General features: G+C 38.3%; 1 protein-coding gene across 18 annotated transcripts in view; it reads right to left on the bottom strand.

Moving 5' to 3' along the window:
- The window catches only part of mcf2la (mcf.2 cell line derived transforming sequence-like a), an 84,331-nt gene that overhangs the window by 27,274 nt on the left and 36,421 nt on the right, over positions 1–20,636 (bottom strand). For all 18 annotated transcript variants that reach the window (XM_015364262.2, XM_015364258.2, XM_015364256.2 and 15 more), the window contains 5 exons: positions 15,503–15,586; positions 11,506–11,620; positions 7,029–7,119; positions 838–957; positions 409–525 (listed from right to left, as the gene is read on the bottom strand). In XM_015364262.2, coding sequence (XP_015219748.2) covers positions 409–525; positions 838–957; positions 7,029–7,119; positions 11,506–11,620; positions 15,503–15,586 — 527 coding nt within the window. The remainder of the gene's footprint in view (positions 1–408; positions 526–837; positions 958–7,028; positions 7,120–11,505; positions 11,621–15,502; positions 15,587–20,636) is intronic.

Here is a 20,636-nt window from a genome sequence, read left to right as displayed (position 1 = left end):
GGGTTACTGTAAGCCCCACCCAACATTTTGCAACTGTAGTCATATAAATGAAACATGCTGACACAGTCATTTTATCATATCTACCTTGAGGGCAGTATGAAAGCAGACAATGGGAATTAAACAACATGATCTTTCTAATTGAATATGGTACAGCAGTCTCAGCCACTAGCATTCAAGCCTTGTCACAGTTGCGTATAAACATGCAAACAAGATGAATCCAAATTTGATATTCTTTAAGAACAAGGTTCAAAACAGTCTGAAAAATCCTCTGTCGTAGACCAGTTCTTTTAGGCAATTTTTAATTTGAATGAGAATCTGGGTTGGACTTTCCAGTGAACTTTCCAGTGAATTTCTTCCAGTGAAGAAATTATGAGGAATAGTGCATGCCAAAGTTCTGCCTGGACTCACTGTGCGATGGGAAATCCACTTCTCGTGACTGTAGTCCAGAGTGCCTCCGAGCTCCTGGGTCAGCTGGGCTCTGTCCATGTAGCTGTGCAGTTCTGTTATTGAGCTCAGCATGATGACCTGTTACAGGAATACAGCTATTCTTAGTAGGAGGCCTACTCCAAAAATACTTTCTACTTCTCTACCCAGCAGTTCACTGGGTTCAGCACCTTCATCCCCACCACAGCCATCACCAGAGACCAGAAAGGCATTGTGGCAACATGCCTGACACACTTCTAAAACAAGCGCAACACTACACAACTTCAGTCAAGCAAACTGGCTCAGTATGTTCTGGTGCTCTTTTTCTATCGAACCAGATTTAGAGCCACTGACAGCACACACAGTAATCTTCAGGGCTGTGGTGACGGCACATATCACTTTAGTACAACTTACTGGAACCTTCATTTTAAACTCATCTTTGCTGAACTTGAAAAAGATGTCAGAGAGTGTCCGCTGGAGCAGTGTGGTGGGACGGAGAACCAGAACGAGCTGCAGGTTTCCTGGGAATGAGCCCTGTGGGACACAAGGACGCAGGAAGTCAGAACACACAGCTCCTACATGCAACACTGGGGCTGACAGGAGCCCCTCACGTTGCTCAGCACTGTATTCACCTCTCTTTTATACCCGTACAGATCTGGAATGATCCAGACGAAGTAGGGATGATAATCTCAAAACCACAGTAACATTTGCAGAATGGTAAACATCTATGCTTGTTCATATTCAGCTTTCTTTGAACTTGGACTCTGTGACATTACATGAAGAGGCTGAAGACAGTTTCATCTATGTTGGTCAAAAATGATGCTATTTCATGGGCTAAGCAACCCACAAATATGAAAAAAATTGTATTCTATAACACAGTGTCACCCCGGTACTTGGGTATCTTAGGTTTTTGATACTGAAATTAGTTTTTCTATTAACAAGGAGATTATTTCTCAAGAGAATATTGCACATGACCAGTAAATTAGTAAAATAAAACAGTGAAGGACCGATCAAAAAGACATCAATACATTTAACAATACTGTTTCATTTTAGCTTATCTTTACATTACACTAAAAAGCGAAAGGTAGCCAGTCAGAAATTGGGGAAATTCATTCTACACTGTAAGACAGCAACACAATGACTATGGGAACAGAATTCAAACACTAAGGATGATAATTAGTTCCCATGTGCTGTCTGGCAGGGGATTCCTATGCTTAAATGATGAAGAAACAAAGATTTATTTCCCCTGCGGAGGAGCATCTAGATTTCATGTCTGTGCTTTTGTGCCTTATAAGTACATGCATAAAGGTACTTGCAATGCTACAAAAAGCGATATGATAACAGTTTATCATTATAAATCACTAGAATTATTAAGATCCCCTGAACGGTTCAGTAACCAAAATATGCCTTCTGCAGTTAATAACAGAAGTCTTCTATAACCGATGTTCTAGGCAATCAAAAACAATTCTCAATATCACTTTGATCAGAAAAATTTCCTAAAAAGTCAAGGAACTGGACAGTGTTTCATATTTCAGCAATTTCATTTAATTCATTTCATATTATTTTGATGGCCTGACATTTAATTTAGTCTTTTTATATTAAGGAATATAAATGTTTCATGGATGTACTGAAAGCTCAAGCTGAGCTAAATCATATTAAACTGGAGCACCAAAAACGTATAACATGGTAAAATAAATGATAGGCAGATATTTTAAAATAAAGTTCCAAAAGATGGTTTCTAATATCTGATTTTTTGGGTGGTAAATTAAAATATGACAGCTCCAGATTTTTTTTAAAAAAAGGTCTAAACAGTAAATAAGCATTAGTGAAGGGCACAAAAATCTATCAAACATATATATTATTATTCAAAACTTGCAGTAAAACTACGAAAAATCCAAAACAAAATTATGTTACAGTCTATCTGTCATTATTTTCAGTGCTGACAATTGACTGCGGATGTCAAAATCTACTTTCAAATATTAGTTTTAAACTCTGAAGCCATAAGTCAAAACACAAAGCTTGTAATGTATTCTAAAAACATAAGAAAGGGTTCCTTGTGTTTCAGAAATACCTCCTTTACAGAATAAATTCGCATTCATCACGTCAAATATGAAGTAATCAGTGGCATTACAGTAAAGAAATGTATGTATGTAGAATGCAGCACAGGAGAAAGTGTGTAATTTAAAATGTGGTTGATGTAAAACACCCCTTTGGGATAATCTGAATCAATACTGCGGGCCTCCACATCATAAATCTTAGCCCCTCCTGATTGGGCACCCTGCCAAAATGCCTTCAAGGCCATAGTTCCTATGTTGCTTCATCTATAACAGAAGCCATGTGGGGAAAAGTACCTGTTAATTCAACAGATACCAGCTGTAGGTGGTCTGAGTTTTCCCTGCTGAAATAAACAATATTTTAGGCCTGATATTCTGTATATTTTCACAGCACTAATCCTTATGATGAAATAAATATATTAATCATCATAAAAGTGTTGTTTTCCTCAACATGTGCAATTTCTCAGTACGGAGATAGTATGCTGTAAATGGTTTCTAAATCATTTTACCCACGGTCTAGGACTGAAAATTACAAAATGTTCCTGACAAAGCAGTATTAATTTTAGGAGGTGGCTTTCATGCCTGTGTTATTCTTGACACTATTTAAGCAAAATAATTTGTTTCAGGTACTGTTTATCATCATAGAAAAAGCTCCTGTACTGCTAGTCCTAGGCTGAACTGCTAAAGACAGACTGTGCATTGGTACAGTGAAATGATAGCTAGTCAAACGGTCAAGAGTGTTATTGATAACTGTATTCTTTATCAGAAGCATAAAGACATAAAGACAGTATGCAGAGGCCAGGAACTGCTAGTCAAAGCTATTAGCTATGGTCCATTGTGCTTGTAGGCTTGTGAAATGTAAAGGTTGACATATACAGTATGAATGGCCATTTTAAATTAGAACTACTGGATAATTATGGACTCACTACACCAAGCAAAAAAATAAATTAACGGGTTCTTCTTAAAGCTAAGAAAGAACTTTTGCAAACAAAGTGTTTTAAAACCTCCTTCATTTACGCCATCAAAAATAAAGAAATATTCATTTTAGAAGCGGGAAGTTCTTGGGCTTAGTGGTTCTGAGTGGTATGTCTATAATTCAAAGTTTCGATTAATCATTACATTTCAAATGAACAAAAACCATATATGCTTAACTACTAAATTATATTTTCTGAAGGAATTAATGGCTATGAATTAGGGTCTCGGTGGTGGCACAGTGCTTAGCATTGCTGCCTCACAGCACTGTGGCCCAGGGGTGCGATCGTTCCAGGGTTTTTGGCGTTCTCCACTTTTCCAGTGGGTATCCTCTAGGTGCTCCCATTTCCTCCCACAGCCCACAGGCTTACTGTGCGGGGGGAGGTTATTTAGCTTCTGGGAAATGTGGCCCCAGGTGCGAGTGTGTGCTTGGCTGTGTGTGCCCTGAGACTGACTGGTGTCCCAGCCAAGGTGTGCCCTGCCTTGCTCCTGTTTCTTACTGGGACAGACTCCCACCGCCCCATGCCACTGTACTGGATAAAGAGATTAGAAGATGGATGGATGATTATGTATTAAAGGACAAACTGTATTTTTTTTACCTTGAACATTTTAATACATCTAAAAAGGCCACTACTCCATCGTAGGTTTAAAAAAATTAAATGTAAATTCTCATCGAGATGGATTAGTGGCCATTCTATGTCATTGAAGAAAAAGGGAAAAAAGACAGTCACAGAGAAAGGTTAAAGAGGAAAACAAGGAAAGTCAAAAGCACAACACTTACCTGGAATACAAATGAAAAGAATACGGATATTCTTTAAAATAACTCCTTGTATAAGTACATTTTAAATAACTCTCATACAGAAAGAATCTTGTCCCAATTAAAGGGGTATTCAAATAATACACTGACCTTTTGAGAAAATACTAGGCTTCTATTTCCATTTCACATATAAATATGAATATATATTTTTGCCTGCCAACTGTTGTTTAACATAAAATTTCTAATGGGAAAGACACAAATTGTATTAAGAACCTAATATACACTAAATCTAAACTATGTATATACACTAAAATACACTAAGTTTAATAGTCATAAAATGCTATTTTAAACTTGAGTATATGTTTTATAATTAAGCACTATTTTCTTGACAGGTGAGCGTTAGGTAATGATAAGGCATGCCAACATGCCTATCAATAGTGATCACTTCAAAATACAGGAATCAGCAGAGCACTTGCAAAAATGTCTTTCATTATGATATCTGTGACTGAAGGGTAAAGCAACAAACAATGCAAGCTTCAGCTAACCTTCAAGTACAGAAATGTAAATACTGGCATAGGTTTGTGAGGATTAGGGATGCAATGACTGCCTTGAAAAATCCAGTGAAATAGAATTCAACACTGTGTTTTGTAAAAAAACAATTTCATCTTAGCAGTTCAATCAAAACACTTTATATGTTGTGACTAACAGCAATGGAGATGTGTATATTTACATTTAAAAAGGGAAATCGCACATTTTCTAGTTTCAGATTAAGTTAAGTGTTAAATGAGTGATGGAAAGATTGCACTGGTTATTGGCCTGATAGATAAAGAGCTGGATCAGCAGTAAAACATGTAGGAATGATTGAAAGTCGAATGTCTAATTAACACAATTTAAGACCATTTACTTCAAGCAGCAGAGTAGCTCTTGGATAGGCTAAATAACAGTCTGTTGAGTCTGTTAAATAAAATTGAATAATATAGTTTATGGAGGTCCAATTGCATATTTTTGAATAAATAACCAATTTTCTATATCTATGGTTTACCAGGTACTGTGTTGTGATAACAGTGGAAACACTTTGCATGCTGATGTCAGGAGAACTGACTAGATTTCCCATTACATACATGACATAGTGAATTCCTTAGCCAGTACCATTTTGTCATCTCTTAACATTCTTCAAAAGATACAACAACCTATTCAACATCTCAAAGAGACAGAGATTTATACACTGTGCTTTTAGGGCATTAAGTGGGTAAATAAACTTGTTTAATACATTAGCACTAAACTAATACACGTGTATTACACAAAAGCTACTGTTGCTGGCGGGAAGTTCTCTCTCAGTCACATGAAGAATCTCTCTGGACTGCTGTGCAGGAGTATTCATAGTTCATCAATCCACCTCTCTACAGACTGCTATATAGGAGATGGTGCTACCAAATGGCCCGGAACATGCCATGATTACAGCAATAGCAGAGTTTGCTGCCCTACTACACAGAAAAAAACTCATCATATATGTACTCTTGAGACATTTTGGAGAAATACAGCAGTATACAGCAAGAGAAAACCACCATATCCATGTCTGCACTATACAGTGTTTGGATTTTTCGAATATAAAAAAGTATTAACAATTAGTCTACAGTATTAATTATCTTTGCAAAATCTGATTTTTGGGGTTCAAACAAAAAATCAAGATATGGCACAGTCATTGGAAATAGTAGTTAGATAAAGCAAGTCATGGATTAGTGAGTTTCCTCCAACACTACAAAACTGGAATGGTGCTGTCCACCTGCCCTAGGTGCTGAAAAGCTCTAATATTTTGTGAAAAAGGAAATTGGCCTCTCTCCTGATTATCTCATAGATTGTTTTAAGGTGTTGAAACGCACTGTTCTTTTTCAGAGGATTACATATTTTTAAAATGCCATTTATGACATTTGATGGTTTAAATCATGGATTTGATGGCTCTTAAAGGTTATTATTGTCTATTAATACACAATGCAGCTGAGTTGGAACATATCAATTGCCAGGGGGCCTTCAATGAGAGTGACAATCCAAATAAATCTTACCCCGAGAGCCTTGCTTTTTATCACAATCTTTTTGAAAGAATTTTATAGATAAGAATTAAGTACTGAGATATGATAACTGAGGTGTCTATAAAGTGTAATGCAGTTTCCAACTATGAGTGAAATACCAGCTACTATTTTCTTAAAAACTCTAGTCTTTCCCACACTGAACTCTTCTGCTCCTATTAAACACTGCAGCTAAACTCCCTATGATTTTATCTCTAATTTCAGATTTTTAATCAGTCGCGGATTTGAAGATCATTAGAAAGACAGGGGAGAAGGGGGAGGAGCGCACTAGAAATGTTTCAATGAACAAAATACTTCGGTGGCATTTTCTAGGAGCACACTACAAGGCAAAACATATTAGGGTGAAAAACCCACAGAGAGAAAACAAATCACTTGCTCCTTCTTCGGGTGCCAGCCCGAAAGCCCTCTCCTAAGCAGGTGAAGGTTTTTTTCTGAGGCTATTTACTGAGCCACCTCAACTGTCTCAGCCCATCAAGCTGCTGTTGCGGGAGACTGCCTGCCAGTTCGCATTACCTCTTGCCGAGTGCCTTCATGGGTTTCCAGAGTTAACTCCTTCACACCAGAGCAGCCTGCAGCTGGCACGACGGATTCACGATCCCTCCACAAGGACACCTGCAGGCTTTCCACAAGGGAGGGCGTGCTGGCGAGGAGGAGGGCAGTAGCCAGACCAAGATCGTTGTGAATCCCGTGCGTGTTGGAAAGAAATCAAAGCCTTTCCGCGGACGAAAGGTGACTTACCGCGATTCGCAGCAGGGTGCCTTTCACAGAGGTCCATTTGTCCTGGCGGCGATCAATGACGAGGATAAACCCGACCCCAGCAGCCTGGAGGCTAAACGGCAGAAGTTAACATTCATGACGGCACATTCTGAACAGCTGCTTTCCGCTACAGCAAAGACGGCAAAAGAAAGGCTGCCAGTCATGTCTGCTCAGGCGCCGCTCCTGCCTCTCCCTAATGTAACAGATTTGAGGAGGAAGGAGGATGAGAAGAAACCGCAGGACCAGCGCAAACGCACTCCCAGGCGCAAAGCATCCTCAGGCGCGCACGGCTCATGTGGAGTTTGAGGTGAAGGCGTTGGCGAGAGTTATCGAAATCCTGTTCAGCTATTTCATCTAACCTTAAATGCCGTGAAGGAAAAGCCTCAGCAGTTACTGATCCACATGCTTTGCCACTGAAAACAAAACCAGCCTGCAGGTGCAGAGGTGCTTGTAAACCATGTGCACGCTGAAAATGCGATGAGCACAAGACGGGATATTCACACCAAACGCTTAAACACGCAGGAGAACCAGGTCGTTTCTGTCCTGAGATACATCCCCTCGATTCATGTGAAGCAAAGAGGTTGGCTCCAAACTCTAATGTGAGAACCGAGATAAAAAAAAACGACGAGAGATGACCTTCGTTGTTTTTTTTTTTGCTTTATTCACGTAAGTGTCGTGGGCAGGGAGTATGAACGCAGTCAGCCGCTGCTGCTGCTCCAGTCAATTCAATCGCCAAGCCAATTGCGCTCCGCCAGCAGCTGTCGGACAGCCAATCTCGGCCGGGAGCGAGGTGAGCGACAGCCTCGCCAGTGACTTGCTCCAATTGCTCGTGTGGAGGGACAAGCCCGTGGATCCGTACTGTTGCAAAACAAACCCCCGCTCCGGCGTTAAGCGCGAAGCTGCATTCCTCTTCACAAATCAGCAGCCAGCCCTGACAGCTATTTTTTTTCCCCCCACTTCCCACACAGCATGATTATTTTCTGGATTCACTGCACAGATCCTGGTCTACAAGAGGAACACTTTGGTGTCTTGAGAAGAGAAACGCAGGGAGCGCAAAATGGCTCATTTTACAGTCTTGCAAAACGGAGCCCTTAATGAGTAAATAAGGATTCATCAGGAAAATAACACTGCTTAATGACAGTAACAAAGGATTCATAATACATACTACTGATTTTAAGAATCAGATAGGTGCAGGTTTATTCGAAAATACTGGATTATAACAGCGAATTACAATCCCTTAAAATAAGAATTTTCCTTTAAGATGGCCTTTGATTAAATTGCCTACAGTACATGAGATTACATTTGAAATTTCATAGATCATGTTACTACTGCCCTCTGGCCCAGCACAACCCTGTATTCGACTAAACGTTAATTGAAAACGCATGGATGGAGGGCTACCGTCATGTTTTTGTGCTGATATTTTGAAATTAGGAGTTATGTTTGACCATATCTATGTTCATACAGTATGTACTAGAATGGAATTATACTAGCAACTGATCGATGAATCTTTATTTTGGAATATGCTGATCTTCAGAATGCCATTTTATAGATTGCAAAGAATATAAGGCTAAATCTTTAAACATTAAAGCTGAACACCAGGTGAGGGCATTCAGAATTGCACTAATTAATTCAAAATAATAATAAAATGGGTTAAATCATGCTAATTCTTAGAAAGCCTGTTCATAACAATCCTATTTAAAAACAACCATTTAGCACTAGCATTTTTAAGAAAGCAAGTCTGTTTTTAGCTTGCACACATTTAGTTAATCTCAATTTAAAACATCTTTAGATTTCTCAGCTGCAAGGTAGACTAAATAAATTATGGATAAACATTCCTTAAACATTCCACTGCAATTATCACCCATATTCTGCTGCAATTAATCGACCACTGCAACATAAACTTCATGAACAACATGAACATATTCCCAGCTGAACAACCAAATCAGCCCTGAAGAAAATAGCCACTTTATTATAAAAGTACATAAATCATGGCAATAAATCCAGCAGGAAAAGCATTCCTTTATATTTCGAATCCTCTGAAAATAGACACAAGCCAGCACAAGGATTATTGATTGTTTTTGGCAAGGAACCCAAATTAATGGCTCATTGCCTTCCAATGATCTGTCCTTCCAGGGAACAGACTCACACATGTGACACAGCAGTTCTTCCACACTCTCTTGATAATGGCGCAGGTGCCAGGATAAAACCCTTCCACACGATGAGGGGGAGCAATTACAAGGAAGAGCAAGAAGCTGGAACATTTTTTAAAAGCTTAGAATTTAAATCAAGGGACTATTAAAAATTGTGTAATGCACGAGTAGGGCTTTATTTAGAAAATGATTTTTTTCATTTTTGATCGCCATGTTACAAAAGATAAATTGCGGCTTCTGGAATCAGTTCAGAGAAGAGTAACTAGATACATGTCAGAGCTTAATTGAATGTTGTACACCGATAGCCTGAAGGAACTGAACCTTTTCAGTTTTGAATAAAGAAGACTGAAGGCACCCTCATACACAGGTCTTCAAAATCCTCTAAAACACTGACAAAACCAACCTACTGTAGCTGATTTCCTCGGAATGACCAGTGAAACATGAATCAGAGAGCACAAGTGGAAACTACGTGGAAGTGCATTTAAAATTGGCAACACGAGTCATTTCTTTATCCAGAGTGTTGTGGGACAAGCTACCCAGCCATGTTATTGAGCTGCTACCCATAGCTTCTTTCAAGAATCCTTGGATCATTAAATCGACCAAACAGGCTCGATGGCCCAAAATGCCCTCTTCTGTAGCCTTACTTATGTGCTTACTTGAAAAAGAAAAGCATGTTAATTCTTGCCTCTAATCTAAGTGTCAGACCATTGGGAATGGTGGAGATCCATGCTGAGACCCATGTGAACCAATCTGAGTTGTTTAAGGACCCATGTGTTTGTGACTTAACGCTGATCTGGGAAATATGTGATAGCTTGAAGCAGGGGTTAGAAACTACAGCTGTATTCTTGCAAGTTTTCTCCATCTCCAAACTCCAAACACAAAAACACTGAGCACAATGGAGTCAGCCCTTTACTGTATCTTCCACACCTGTATGTCTTCGGAGGTGAACACAAAGACATGCGCCAGGAATTAAGTGCTATTAAGAAAGACTGCGAAGGGAAGGTTCCCACACTCCCTGCTAAGCATTAGCTGGCCAGCTCCTGCTGTTTAACAGACAGACATCTGGAGATGGAGGTTTATGTAATTATTTGCAGGTCTTAGCACAGGCACTACCTGATTTTAAAAGTCCTGTAGGGATTAAGGGATGATTCCATTAACGGTGGTACTGTACATCAGACACTAACTGGTGTAAACAGGCTGACATTCCATTCTGCTACCAGAGTTGCAACATAGACCAGTTTGGCTCCAGCTGTAGATCAAGCAGTAAATGATTCTTTGAAAAAAGTACCTCTTCTAGCGAGTACTGACCTTCATACCTCATGGTACGAAAGGACATAGCAGATATACAGTCCATCACAGGGCATGCACAGACACAGACACATACACACACACTCACACCAGCGCCAATTTTCCCAGAAGCCAATTAATCTACCAGTACGTCTCTGGACTGTGGGAGGAAAGCTACACAAACACAAAGAGAACATTCACACTCCACACAGATAGCACCCAATGTCTGGAATTGAACCCAGGGCCCCAGCGCTGTGAGGCAGCAATGCTAACTACTGCTCCACCACACTGCCCTTCTACTGTCAAATAAAATTATATTTTATCAAACTATTTTAAAAGGAGAAACTACAGCATAATACTGACACCTAGTGGTACCAGATACCAATTCCATAATTATTTCTAAAATTCTTATATTACAGCAATATTCAGATGAGGATAAAAAATACACAGTGTAAGCTAATATTAGCCAGAAAACACTTATAATTATTAATCAACACCATTTTTTCTCAGTTATAAAAGTCTCTCCTGTTTCTGAAAAAAAAACATGCCCAACTACAAGCTATAACTAGCCTCAAATAGACAGCAGAGACTAGTTATATTTTTTAAAAACATGACTCTCTGAGAGCAATTATCACATTACTCATTATAATCTTTGTCTAATATTCAATTAAATTAATGCATTGCTCGAAAATGTTCACTCCCAGATGCATCCTGGTGTGAGTCTCCAGACCCTGACTCAAATCTCAGTTTTCCAAATCAACTATAACCATACATTCTAATCTCCACATTCTCATACAATCTCAAGTCCATATGACAATTTTTTATGAAGACATAAGAGTAAAAGATTGTTCCAAAAAGTTTACAGTTTTAATACTGAAGACATTAAAAAGATTTAATCCATTAAAAGGGTTAAAAGAGATTAAGAGCTTTATTATTTTTTATTACAAACTTCAACACAAATTCAAACGCCCAGATACAGTCAGAATGCACAAATAACACACTGAGGAAAAAGGAGTTCTGACCTGGGAATGCTGGTGAGGTAAGTCAGGACATTGTGGAATTCCTTCTCCTGGATTTCATTGAAGGTCGGGTATTCAGGAAAAGTGATGATAGGACTGTTGTTCTCCCCTCTGCCTCCTAAAAGACCAAAATATCTATTTGAAAAAATATATTTAATATAATATAAAATTTCTATTTCAATTAGAAGCGGATTGATATTTTAACAAGATTACTAAATGCTTACTTATTTGACCATTCTGTAGTGCAATATAGTCTCAACTGCTGTAATAAATATTGATTTTTAATAGTGAAGATTTTCTTTAAAGACAGCTAAATCTGAGGAAAAAACAGTTCAAAAGCAACATATTTGTAGCAGTGGAGTAGGATATGGCTTGAATTGGAAAGCTAGAACTCAGATACACAGAGCATTATGCTGTTTCTTTAATTCAACATGGGGTTTTAATCAAGGACCGAAATCAGCAGCCAAGGTACAAATGATTGGAAGTGAATTTTCCTGTGCAAACAGCACACTTGAGTTTTTGAGATAAAACTGATAAATTGTGCAGATAAAACTGAAATGTGTTGCAGTGGTGTGCAATTAAACCTAAAAAGTTAAGACCATTTTCAGGACGATTATAACATATAGTAACTGCAACAAGAAAGCCGGTTTAAGTACTGCTCTACCCTTGGTTATAAACATAACCACTTTTGGAAATGGTTTGGTTTGACAGAAAAATAACACCACAAGGGGGCACCTGAATTAAAAAAGAAGAAAGACTCTACTGAAAATTGTTTTCCATTTTTATTTTAAAAAAAAATTATAGACTGCGAATGCTTATACAATAAATACATGATAAACCAATAAGACAAAACAAAGATATTGAATCTTGGATTTTCACAGTCAACATGTCTGTAGCACATACCTGTATGCGTCTGAGACAATAAAACATTAATCGGGGTGCAGAATAAAGTTTTTATTTAACTGGTGACTAGTTATTGTAATTAATGAGTATTATAAATTATAAATTATAATACTGTGCATACATTAATTGAAATGGATGATCTATTTAAATAATATTTATATACATCTTTATACCATCTCTAAGGCACTGTCTACAATATGAGTGAAACTTAATTACTTACTTTTTACCCAAACTATAACCACTAAATACAGTTCCATCTATACCATAGAAAATATAATCATGTACTTGAAACCCATGCTAGAATCTACCTCAGGCTCGGTTCTAAAATACAGTCCAATTCTAAAGCAGATCATTAAGGTAGTGTGGTTAGTGGCCACAATGCTCAGTTAATGTGAGAAACATGGGCTCTCACCATTTTAACCTAACTTGTTGGCGAAACAGAAACTTGGACTTTCTCTCGCTGCTTGTTAATAAACAGAACTGAATGGTGGTGTGCTATCTCAGTATCCAAGAAGCTGCTAGGAACTGTGGCTTACCTTTTAGGATGTGGTAAACCCAATTTATGAGATCATACTTCAGTGTGGGAACATTGAGATGGATTAAATACAACACCTTTTAGTACGGTTTTCAATATCTGCCATCTAAACCCAAAAGATTAACAGGAAATAAATTGCAGTTCTTAATAAATACCTGAAGAAAATGTAATTTAGATAAACAATTGCAAAACATTGGCATTTGGATTTCAAAGGTCCAGAAAATAATCCATATTTATATATATATATGCTGGGGTTTGTGATGTTTTAATTTTAATTATATATACAAATATAAAATGTAGAATCCACAATACAAATGGTACATACCATATGGAAATACGACTACATAAAGGGAGAACACATTTCTAAATCTTGTGCATGATCGTATGATGACAAAGGGAAGGAACTAAAAACAATGATAACATAAGGCACAGAATCAATCTGCCTGCCCGTTTGGCTCTTTCTCTCAATGATGAGGATTTTTGCTCAGTGGTAATTATGCACTCAGTAGCTTTGCCGTCTGATATGCTGCTAGCTAAAGAAGCCCAATTCAAATTCAGAGCTCGGTTCAAGGTAACCTTGAACAAAGCACACGGGACCTCTCCATCCTTTAAATCACTTCATTATAAAGGGGGAAGCCATGTGCAAGGGCACTGGGCCATTTCACTTCACGCTTTTCCTAGGTTAGACCTTCAACGTCAGATTAAAGAGCTGTCATTCATTCCGTTCCTCATCAATAAAGAGCACTCAGCTATACCGTTCAAAGGACGATCCCCTTGCAAAGGAAAGAAAACTGAGTGTGTCATCAGTTTACCGTAGATATTTGACCTGTTTGTTTGCCAACATATCCCCAGCACAGATTAAGTGAAAGTTAAGTTGCACAAAAATAATGTAACTATACATTCTGAGCAAGGGAAAAACAACTACTGCGCGGCTGTCAAAATTTAGCTGTACGTAAGTGATGTGTACAGTCATGTCTGATAGCAAATGATTAATGAATAGATAATTATTTACCTAAGGTGGAGATCTCATGGAAATTCTAATGCTGTGGGAAAATAAACCCATTACTGTGCAGAGAGACTTTAAAATGCAGCAACTGACCGAGTGTAAAGTGATACCCACTGTACAATGAACAACACCGTTGATGCACTAAATGGGAGATTTGTCATTTTTGTCAGTTGTCAAGGAAACAGCCTTTGAAATTGAACTCCAGCCCGTTTAAAGAATTCATTTTTGGAAAACATCTTTTTTTTCGCCATTATCAATATAAACACTTAGGCAGTATTTATTGTAAATATATTGTACCTATCTGTAGAGTGCACATAAATCTAATCAGATATGAATATTTTCAATTATGTTTAAAAATCCTCTTTTTCTTAACTGCTGGACAGAGAAGCAGCCATGATCTTATTCATCCTTCCATTCATGAACTAACTGCTTCTCCCAGCTCAGGATCATGGGGGAGCTGGAGCCTACGCCTTCAAACACCGGGTGTAAGGCAGGGTACACCCTGGGCTTGACGCCAGTCTGTCGCAGGGAAGACAGACACAGACACCAGGGCCAATTTCCCCAGAAGCCAGTTAACTTACCAGTGTGATTTTGGACTGTGGGAGTGAACCCACACCAACACGAGGAGAACACAGAAACTCCACGCAAATAGCGCTGAAGGTCCAGAATTGAACCCAGGGCCCCAGAGCTGTGAGGTGGCAATGCTAGCAACTGCGCCACCGTGCCACTTGTTAGTCTTGTTCATAATTCCATGTTTAACAATTTTCATCAATTGTGAAAAAGTAAAAAGAATAGACACAAGAAGATTGTAATTCTCAGACCAAGGCCCAGGAGCAGGCAAAATGGTTCAAGTGGACATTAAAATAAGGCAATCTATCTTCCCACAGCTCATCAGTGTCTGTGTTTAATGACTAATGCAAGAAACCCTGGAAAAACAAATGTTACAAACAAAAATATCTTGCTTTACGTTACCCCTCATTTTTGCTATGACCACCCACACGTATTTCATTGCTATCGAAGACGCATCTTCAAGTAGAATACACAGCTGATAAATTATTAATTCCTGTTTTCCCTCTATTGTCCATGGCAACCCAGCTTCAACCTGTATCTAAACGTTTATGCCACGCTGCTCAGGAATGCTGAGCCCGGGGCTACTTAAATTTCACCACATTGCCGTGTTTAGCCATTGAAAGGGGGAAAGTCAGAGTTCTGCTCTTAAGAGAGCCAACGTCTGATGCCGACATTCACATTCATACATCACACTTGCGAGACGTGATTCTTTATTTCAGTAAACAAGGTGGTTTCTTTAGTCACACCCTGATGTTAAAACAAGAATTTCCAACATTTATTTTGACAGGTGGACAACATTAACAACTTGGTCTTGAACTAATCCAAAACTTGAACGACTTTGAGTGCAGCAAACAGAAGCCCTAATTAATTTACCTCCTGTTAATTTAAAATTAATTAGAAACAAAGGAAGTGGTGCAATATAATTAGGTGGCCCATTTTACTGTGGATTAAGAAACTAAAAATAATGGAATAAAATGACTTCTTACCTGACAAGTAGGCAAACTGTTTTTTCAGGTCATCCTCAATATCCACAGCACACAGGGGGCTGCTCTCTTGCTGCATGATTTCATCTTAAAAGGAAATAAAGAGTATAAACTGAACATCACAAAGTTATTGTAAAACATGACCTTCTCTAATGTAGCAGATGCATTGACATTTTATTGAAAAACCTGACATAGGTAAAGTCATTATGCTGACTAACATCTGTCATCAACAGAGGATCTACTGTGTACGTCACAAGCAAGTAGTGTATTTGTATTGGCCAATAAGAGCTGTACATCTGTGACGCATGCCTTGCAGATGATGTCTTGTGGGATTCTGTCCCATTAGTCTTGAAAAGTCAGTACAAGCACGTGCCTTTTCATTGATCTCTGAGTTCCAGATGCCACAAGCCAACCCAGGTTATCTCACAGATTTAAAGGGACTCATGTTCGGCGTCTATGGCCTAACTGCCCCCTTCTCGTCTCGCAAGACATTGGTCGTTACATGAGCTGCATGTGGAAGTGCATTGTCACATCGGGAAGATCCCACAGGAGAGGCGATAAGAGAAGTCCCTGGACTTGATAAATGTAGCACCGCGCAGTCATCTTGCCATCAAGCACAGTTGTGAAACGCGTACAAGTGCTCGTGCCCAGACAATCCCATTAGAACCACCCCACTGATCCTCTGCAAGGCTTCATGACTTGTGGTATGGCTATAATGTTTCACCTTTTGCCTTTTAGAAAAAACACCCCAGACAGTAACTAAGAATGATTCAGTCCAGCTTTCAACACACTGATGGCAATGAAGGTTTTATCTTGATAAGGGCATATTGGCTGCTTACTGTGTTTCTCGATTTTCACCCGGCCTGACATTCACAAGATTAAATCACATTATCATCTTTGCCCCATCTACTATGTCATGAATTAGGAGATTTTGTGCTCATGCAATCATCAGAATCCCTTAAGTGCATCACAGACAGTCCTGATCAATTAATCAGAATTACATACTTAGAAATTTGATTAGCCATTATAAAATATTGAGTTAATATCCAAAATCTATGCTCTTTAGTTTGCAATTTGGTGCCTCCATAAAAAGGGTTGTAGTCATCTGTTTTCAGCAAAGAAGTAGCTCGAACTGGAGGATTCTGATGTCTTATGAGTGGACATCAGTAGGATAGGATAATGGCCATTATTCCTGCAGCCTGCAGCCAAGGGGAGCAGCAGTTTCAGTTTCAAATGATTCAAGGTAGGTGTTAATTACTTCATTTGGCACCAACCGTAAGCCTGCAGTTACAGTATTTTCCCACTCCACTTTGAAAGTAAAATATTTTGTTGCCAATTGTTAACCTAGATTAAAATAAATATTAGATCCGTTATTTGATCTGTCTATTACAAACTGCAGAACTCAATAAAAGCTTCTTGCATGTTTCTATCAAATGCAATTCCATCATGAAGACAATTTAAACTGAAGTGTTCAAGACACATTGCCAGAAAGGTCCACCGTGCTAGACGAACTTCTGCATGTTGAATTTGTTTCTTTTCAAGCCAAAATATCAGTCATACATCAGCTGCTACCAGATCTACAGTATGAATCCAGCACTTTTTAGAATACAAAAGTAGCAAAAGCAATTGAGAAACATTATCCCAAAATATTCTGATTACATTAAAACTAATGGTAGTATATAATATAAAGGTTCTCCATACAATTTACACAAGAAGGTTACTTTATTACCATTTATTTTTGGTCTTAAGAAGAGAAGATTATGAAGGAATCTGAATTAAGTATAAAATGTCCTCAAAGGCACTGACAAATCCAACACAATGGAATCTTTGAAGATAAACAGTGAAACCAGAGAACACAAGTGTAAATTAAGTGCATTTAATGCTGACAAAGGGAGGCACTTGTTTACACAATGGGTTGTAGGAATCTTGTATCAGCTGCCCAGTGATGAAATTAAAGTTGATACACTGGCTTCTTTTAAAAAATGGCTAGATGAGATCCTCAAATCAATTCCCTGTTAGAAACCAAACACATTAAATAAGTCTTCTTGGGTGTAACCTTTCCTATTTTCCTGTTCATTTCTTCTAACACAGACAGCCGTCTAACAACACAGTAGAAATACACAACACATATGATTGGGCCCCAGGTTCAAACAACTGCTACAAGTAAACCTTTCAGTGCCCATACCACACAGTTCACATCTACACTCAACCTGCTACGACAGCAGACTGGTACACCAGAGATTCAGAAGTAAACTGGAAAATATAACAATGTACAGTAGTGACTGTACGCACAGCCAGAGTTACAGACAACCTTACACTGCCTTGTTATCTAAAACTATTCCATAATTCAGTCAACTAACAGTAATAGAAGGACAGGCACACTGGTATTATCATACGTATACAAATGATATAACTTGTACAGCTTTCAGTGTTCAAATACAATTTAATTGTAATGTCCTCCTCTTTTAAGGATGTGGTTTATGGTTTTATTATTGGATGATGCAGTGGAATAAAATACCTGTGTTCATATTCATTGAATTTAGACAAGCAGATCTTTATAGACACCGACAAAGGGGGCTTTGCTGACCTTCCTTCAGGAACCTTCAATGGTGGAGTATTATAAATACATTCATTTTGAAAGTACAGGGAAAATTAGTGCTATTCTAAAGTACACTAAAATTCCTTAAAACTGCTGTCAATTCACGGTCTAAGAGTAGCTCTAATGCTTGCCTGCCACACGTGTGGAATGTGGGCAGGACTGCAAAGCCTGCATCAGCACTGACTCAGTCATGCTTATACAATTTCATCATAAAAATGAGCTGAATTCAGCAGCTGCTTTTCAACTCTGCTGTTTTAATAATCTCTATACAATGATCTCTATACTGGGCGGAATGGTGGCACTGTGGCTAAGGGTTGTGGAAGGTTGCCGGTTCAAATCCCGCAGCTGGCAGAGGAATCTTACTCCGTTGGGCCCCTGAGCAAGGCCCTTAACCCCAACTGCTCCAGGGTGCCGTATAAATGGCTGACCCTGCGCTCTGACCCCAGGCTTCTCTCTCCCCGTCCGTGTGCCTGTGTGTCTCATGGAGAGCAAGCTGGGGTATGTGAAAAGACAAATTCCTAATGCAAGAAATTGTATATGGCTAATGAAGTGATCTTTCTCTTCCCTAATACATGCAATTGCAAGAACAAAATATAGTTTTAGAAATCAAACAGTCAGATAAGCTACCTTTTCTAGTTTAAAATGAAGAGAGATGATGATTACCAGAAACACCGCTTGGATGAGACACGAATGCAGATATTCAGTATAATGAAAACTTTGCATAATGGATACATATTGAAAAAGTCTGTGGCCCGGCACCAATATTCTGTAAGTAATTATAAATTCCAACTGCAAGAACAACAATAATAAATAATAAATGTTCTAAATGCAGAATTGTTCTATTAACATTTTAGAAAGTCCATGGGCGTTGCTCAGCCATATTGCTAACAAAACTGTTTCTCACTACATGTGACACTAAAGCTTTTCTAACGTTCGTGCATTTCTTCAACAATGAAAAGGAAAATATTCCAACCTTTGTGCATATTGTAGGTAAAACTAGCAAAAAAAATAAAATTAAAGACTTTCCAACTCCGAATCATCTCCTGCCACAAAACATCTTCAATGACAGGTCATTAACATCCCAGGATGTTCATTATCTTAAATATCAATATGAACATCATATATCTGCACTCTAGCCCATGGTGCTGGTTTGGAGTTCAAAATTGGGGTACATTATTGCCTGTATTTCATCTAAAGTCTTAAACATGTTGTACAGTCTTTGAATTATTCCTCACTGGGATATATACTGTATAATTTCACTGACCTTGATAGGCACCTCGGTATATTGCATGACTACAATTATTCACCATGAATAATTTGCACATAAAATAGAATATATAGGATTTTTAATCATACAGAATAGAAAAACATATAAAATCCATAAGGTAATGCAACAATTAATAAAATGCTGATAAAAACTTGATGCTGAATGGTTACATCATGAAATCCAGGCTTTTATTACCAAAATATCTAAAGAACTGTTACAGGACATCAAGTATTGTTTTAAGCAGTAAGAGGTGTAAAACAGACATTTTAACAGAGCAATTACATTTATAACCCAATCTACAGCTAGATATGCATTTTAGATAGGAGTTAGGTCTTCCAACTTTTAAAAATAAAAGAAAACGATGTTTTATTTCAGAAAAATGAAAATTAATGAAAGTGCCATTTTCACAGTAGCGTGTGCATCCAAGGCACATGTCAATAGCAAATTGGCCTCATAGTCTCACAATAAGCCACTAGTTAAGACTAATCTGGGATTCTACTTGGCATGTAGTCCAAGGTCATCTACCAAGTAAGCACCACTTAATTAGGCTAGAAAACAACTCTACACCATAGCTGGAATACAAACTTCTTCAGGCCCCGGGAATATATTCCTTTGGAAAAAATATATTCCAACTTCCTAAAGAACTCCAGCGCACTCAAGACACTTGAGAAGGAAAAAAAATAAAACCTTGAGAATATAGTGGTCCAACGTCAGGACTGAACCCTGAATCCTGGAGCTACAAGGCAGCAGTGCTAACTGCCACGTCAATGTGCCACTCAGCACTCAGAACTCCTCTAAATTTCACAATATTTCACAATCCACTAGAAAATGTATTAGAAAAAAAAATGGAAAGAACCATTTCACCAACGTTATGGTAGAATACAGAAATGGCACAAAACATAGGAGGTCATCTGACAGATTATCATTGTAACTCAAATGTTCCAAGGGCTCCCAGTAAGACCTTTTTCAAAAGTCTTGAGTGTTTCAGAATCCCTAACAGCCCAAAATTAAAGACGCTAACAAACAAGAACATCATCTACACTCAAATTAATTATTTCATTAGGTTCAGATCTACGGAACTGTAAATCCAAAGAACACGTTCTGTTATTTAAGCCCTTAAATCCAGAGAAATCCAACTACTGAGCAGATGAAAGTTGGGGATTTAACAAAGATTTAAAAGTCCTGTTACTTTCTCCATATGTGGCTCAGGCTCCACTGCCACTAATTTTGAAATCCGTTTGGATCCACACAATGCAGTTTAGATGAGCACT

Source organism: Lepisosteus oculatus, chromosome 15, assembly GCF_040954835.1.
Source record: "Lepisosteus oculatus isolate fLepOcu1 chromosome 15, fLepOcu1.hap2, whole genome shotgun sequence".
Taxonomy (NCBI): domain Eukaryota; kingdom Metazoa; phylum Chordata; class Actinopteri; order Semionotiformes; family Lepisosteidae; genus Lepisosteus; species Lepisosteus oculatus.
Note: the sequence above shows the minus strand (reverse complement) of the source record. Positions and strands in the feature narration are given on the sequence as shown.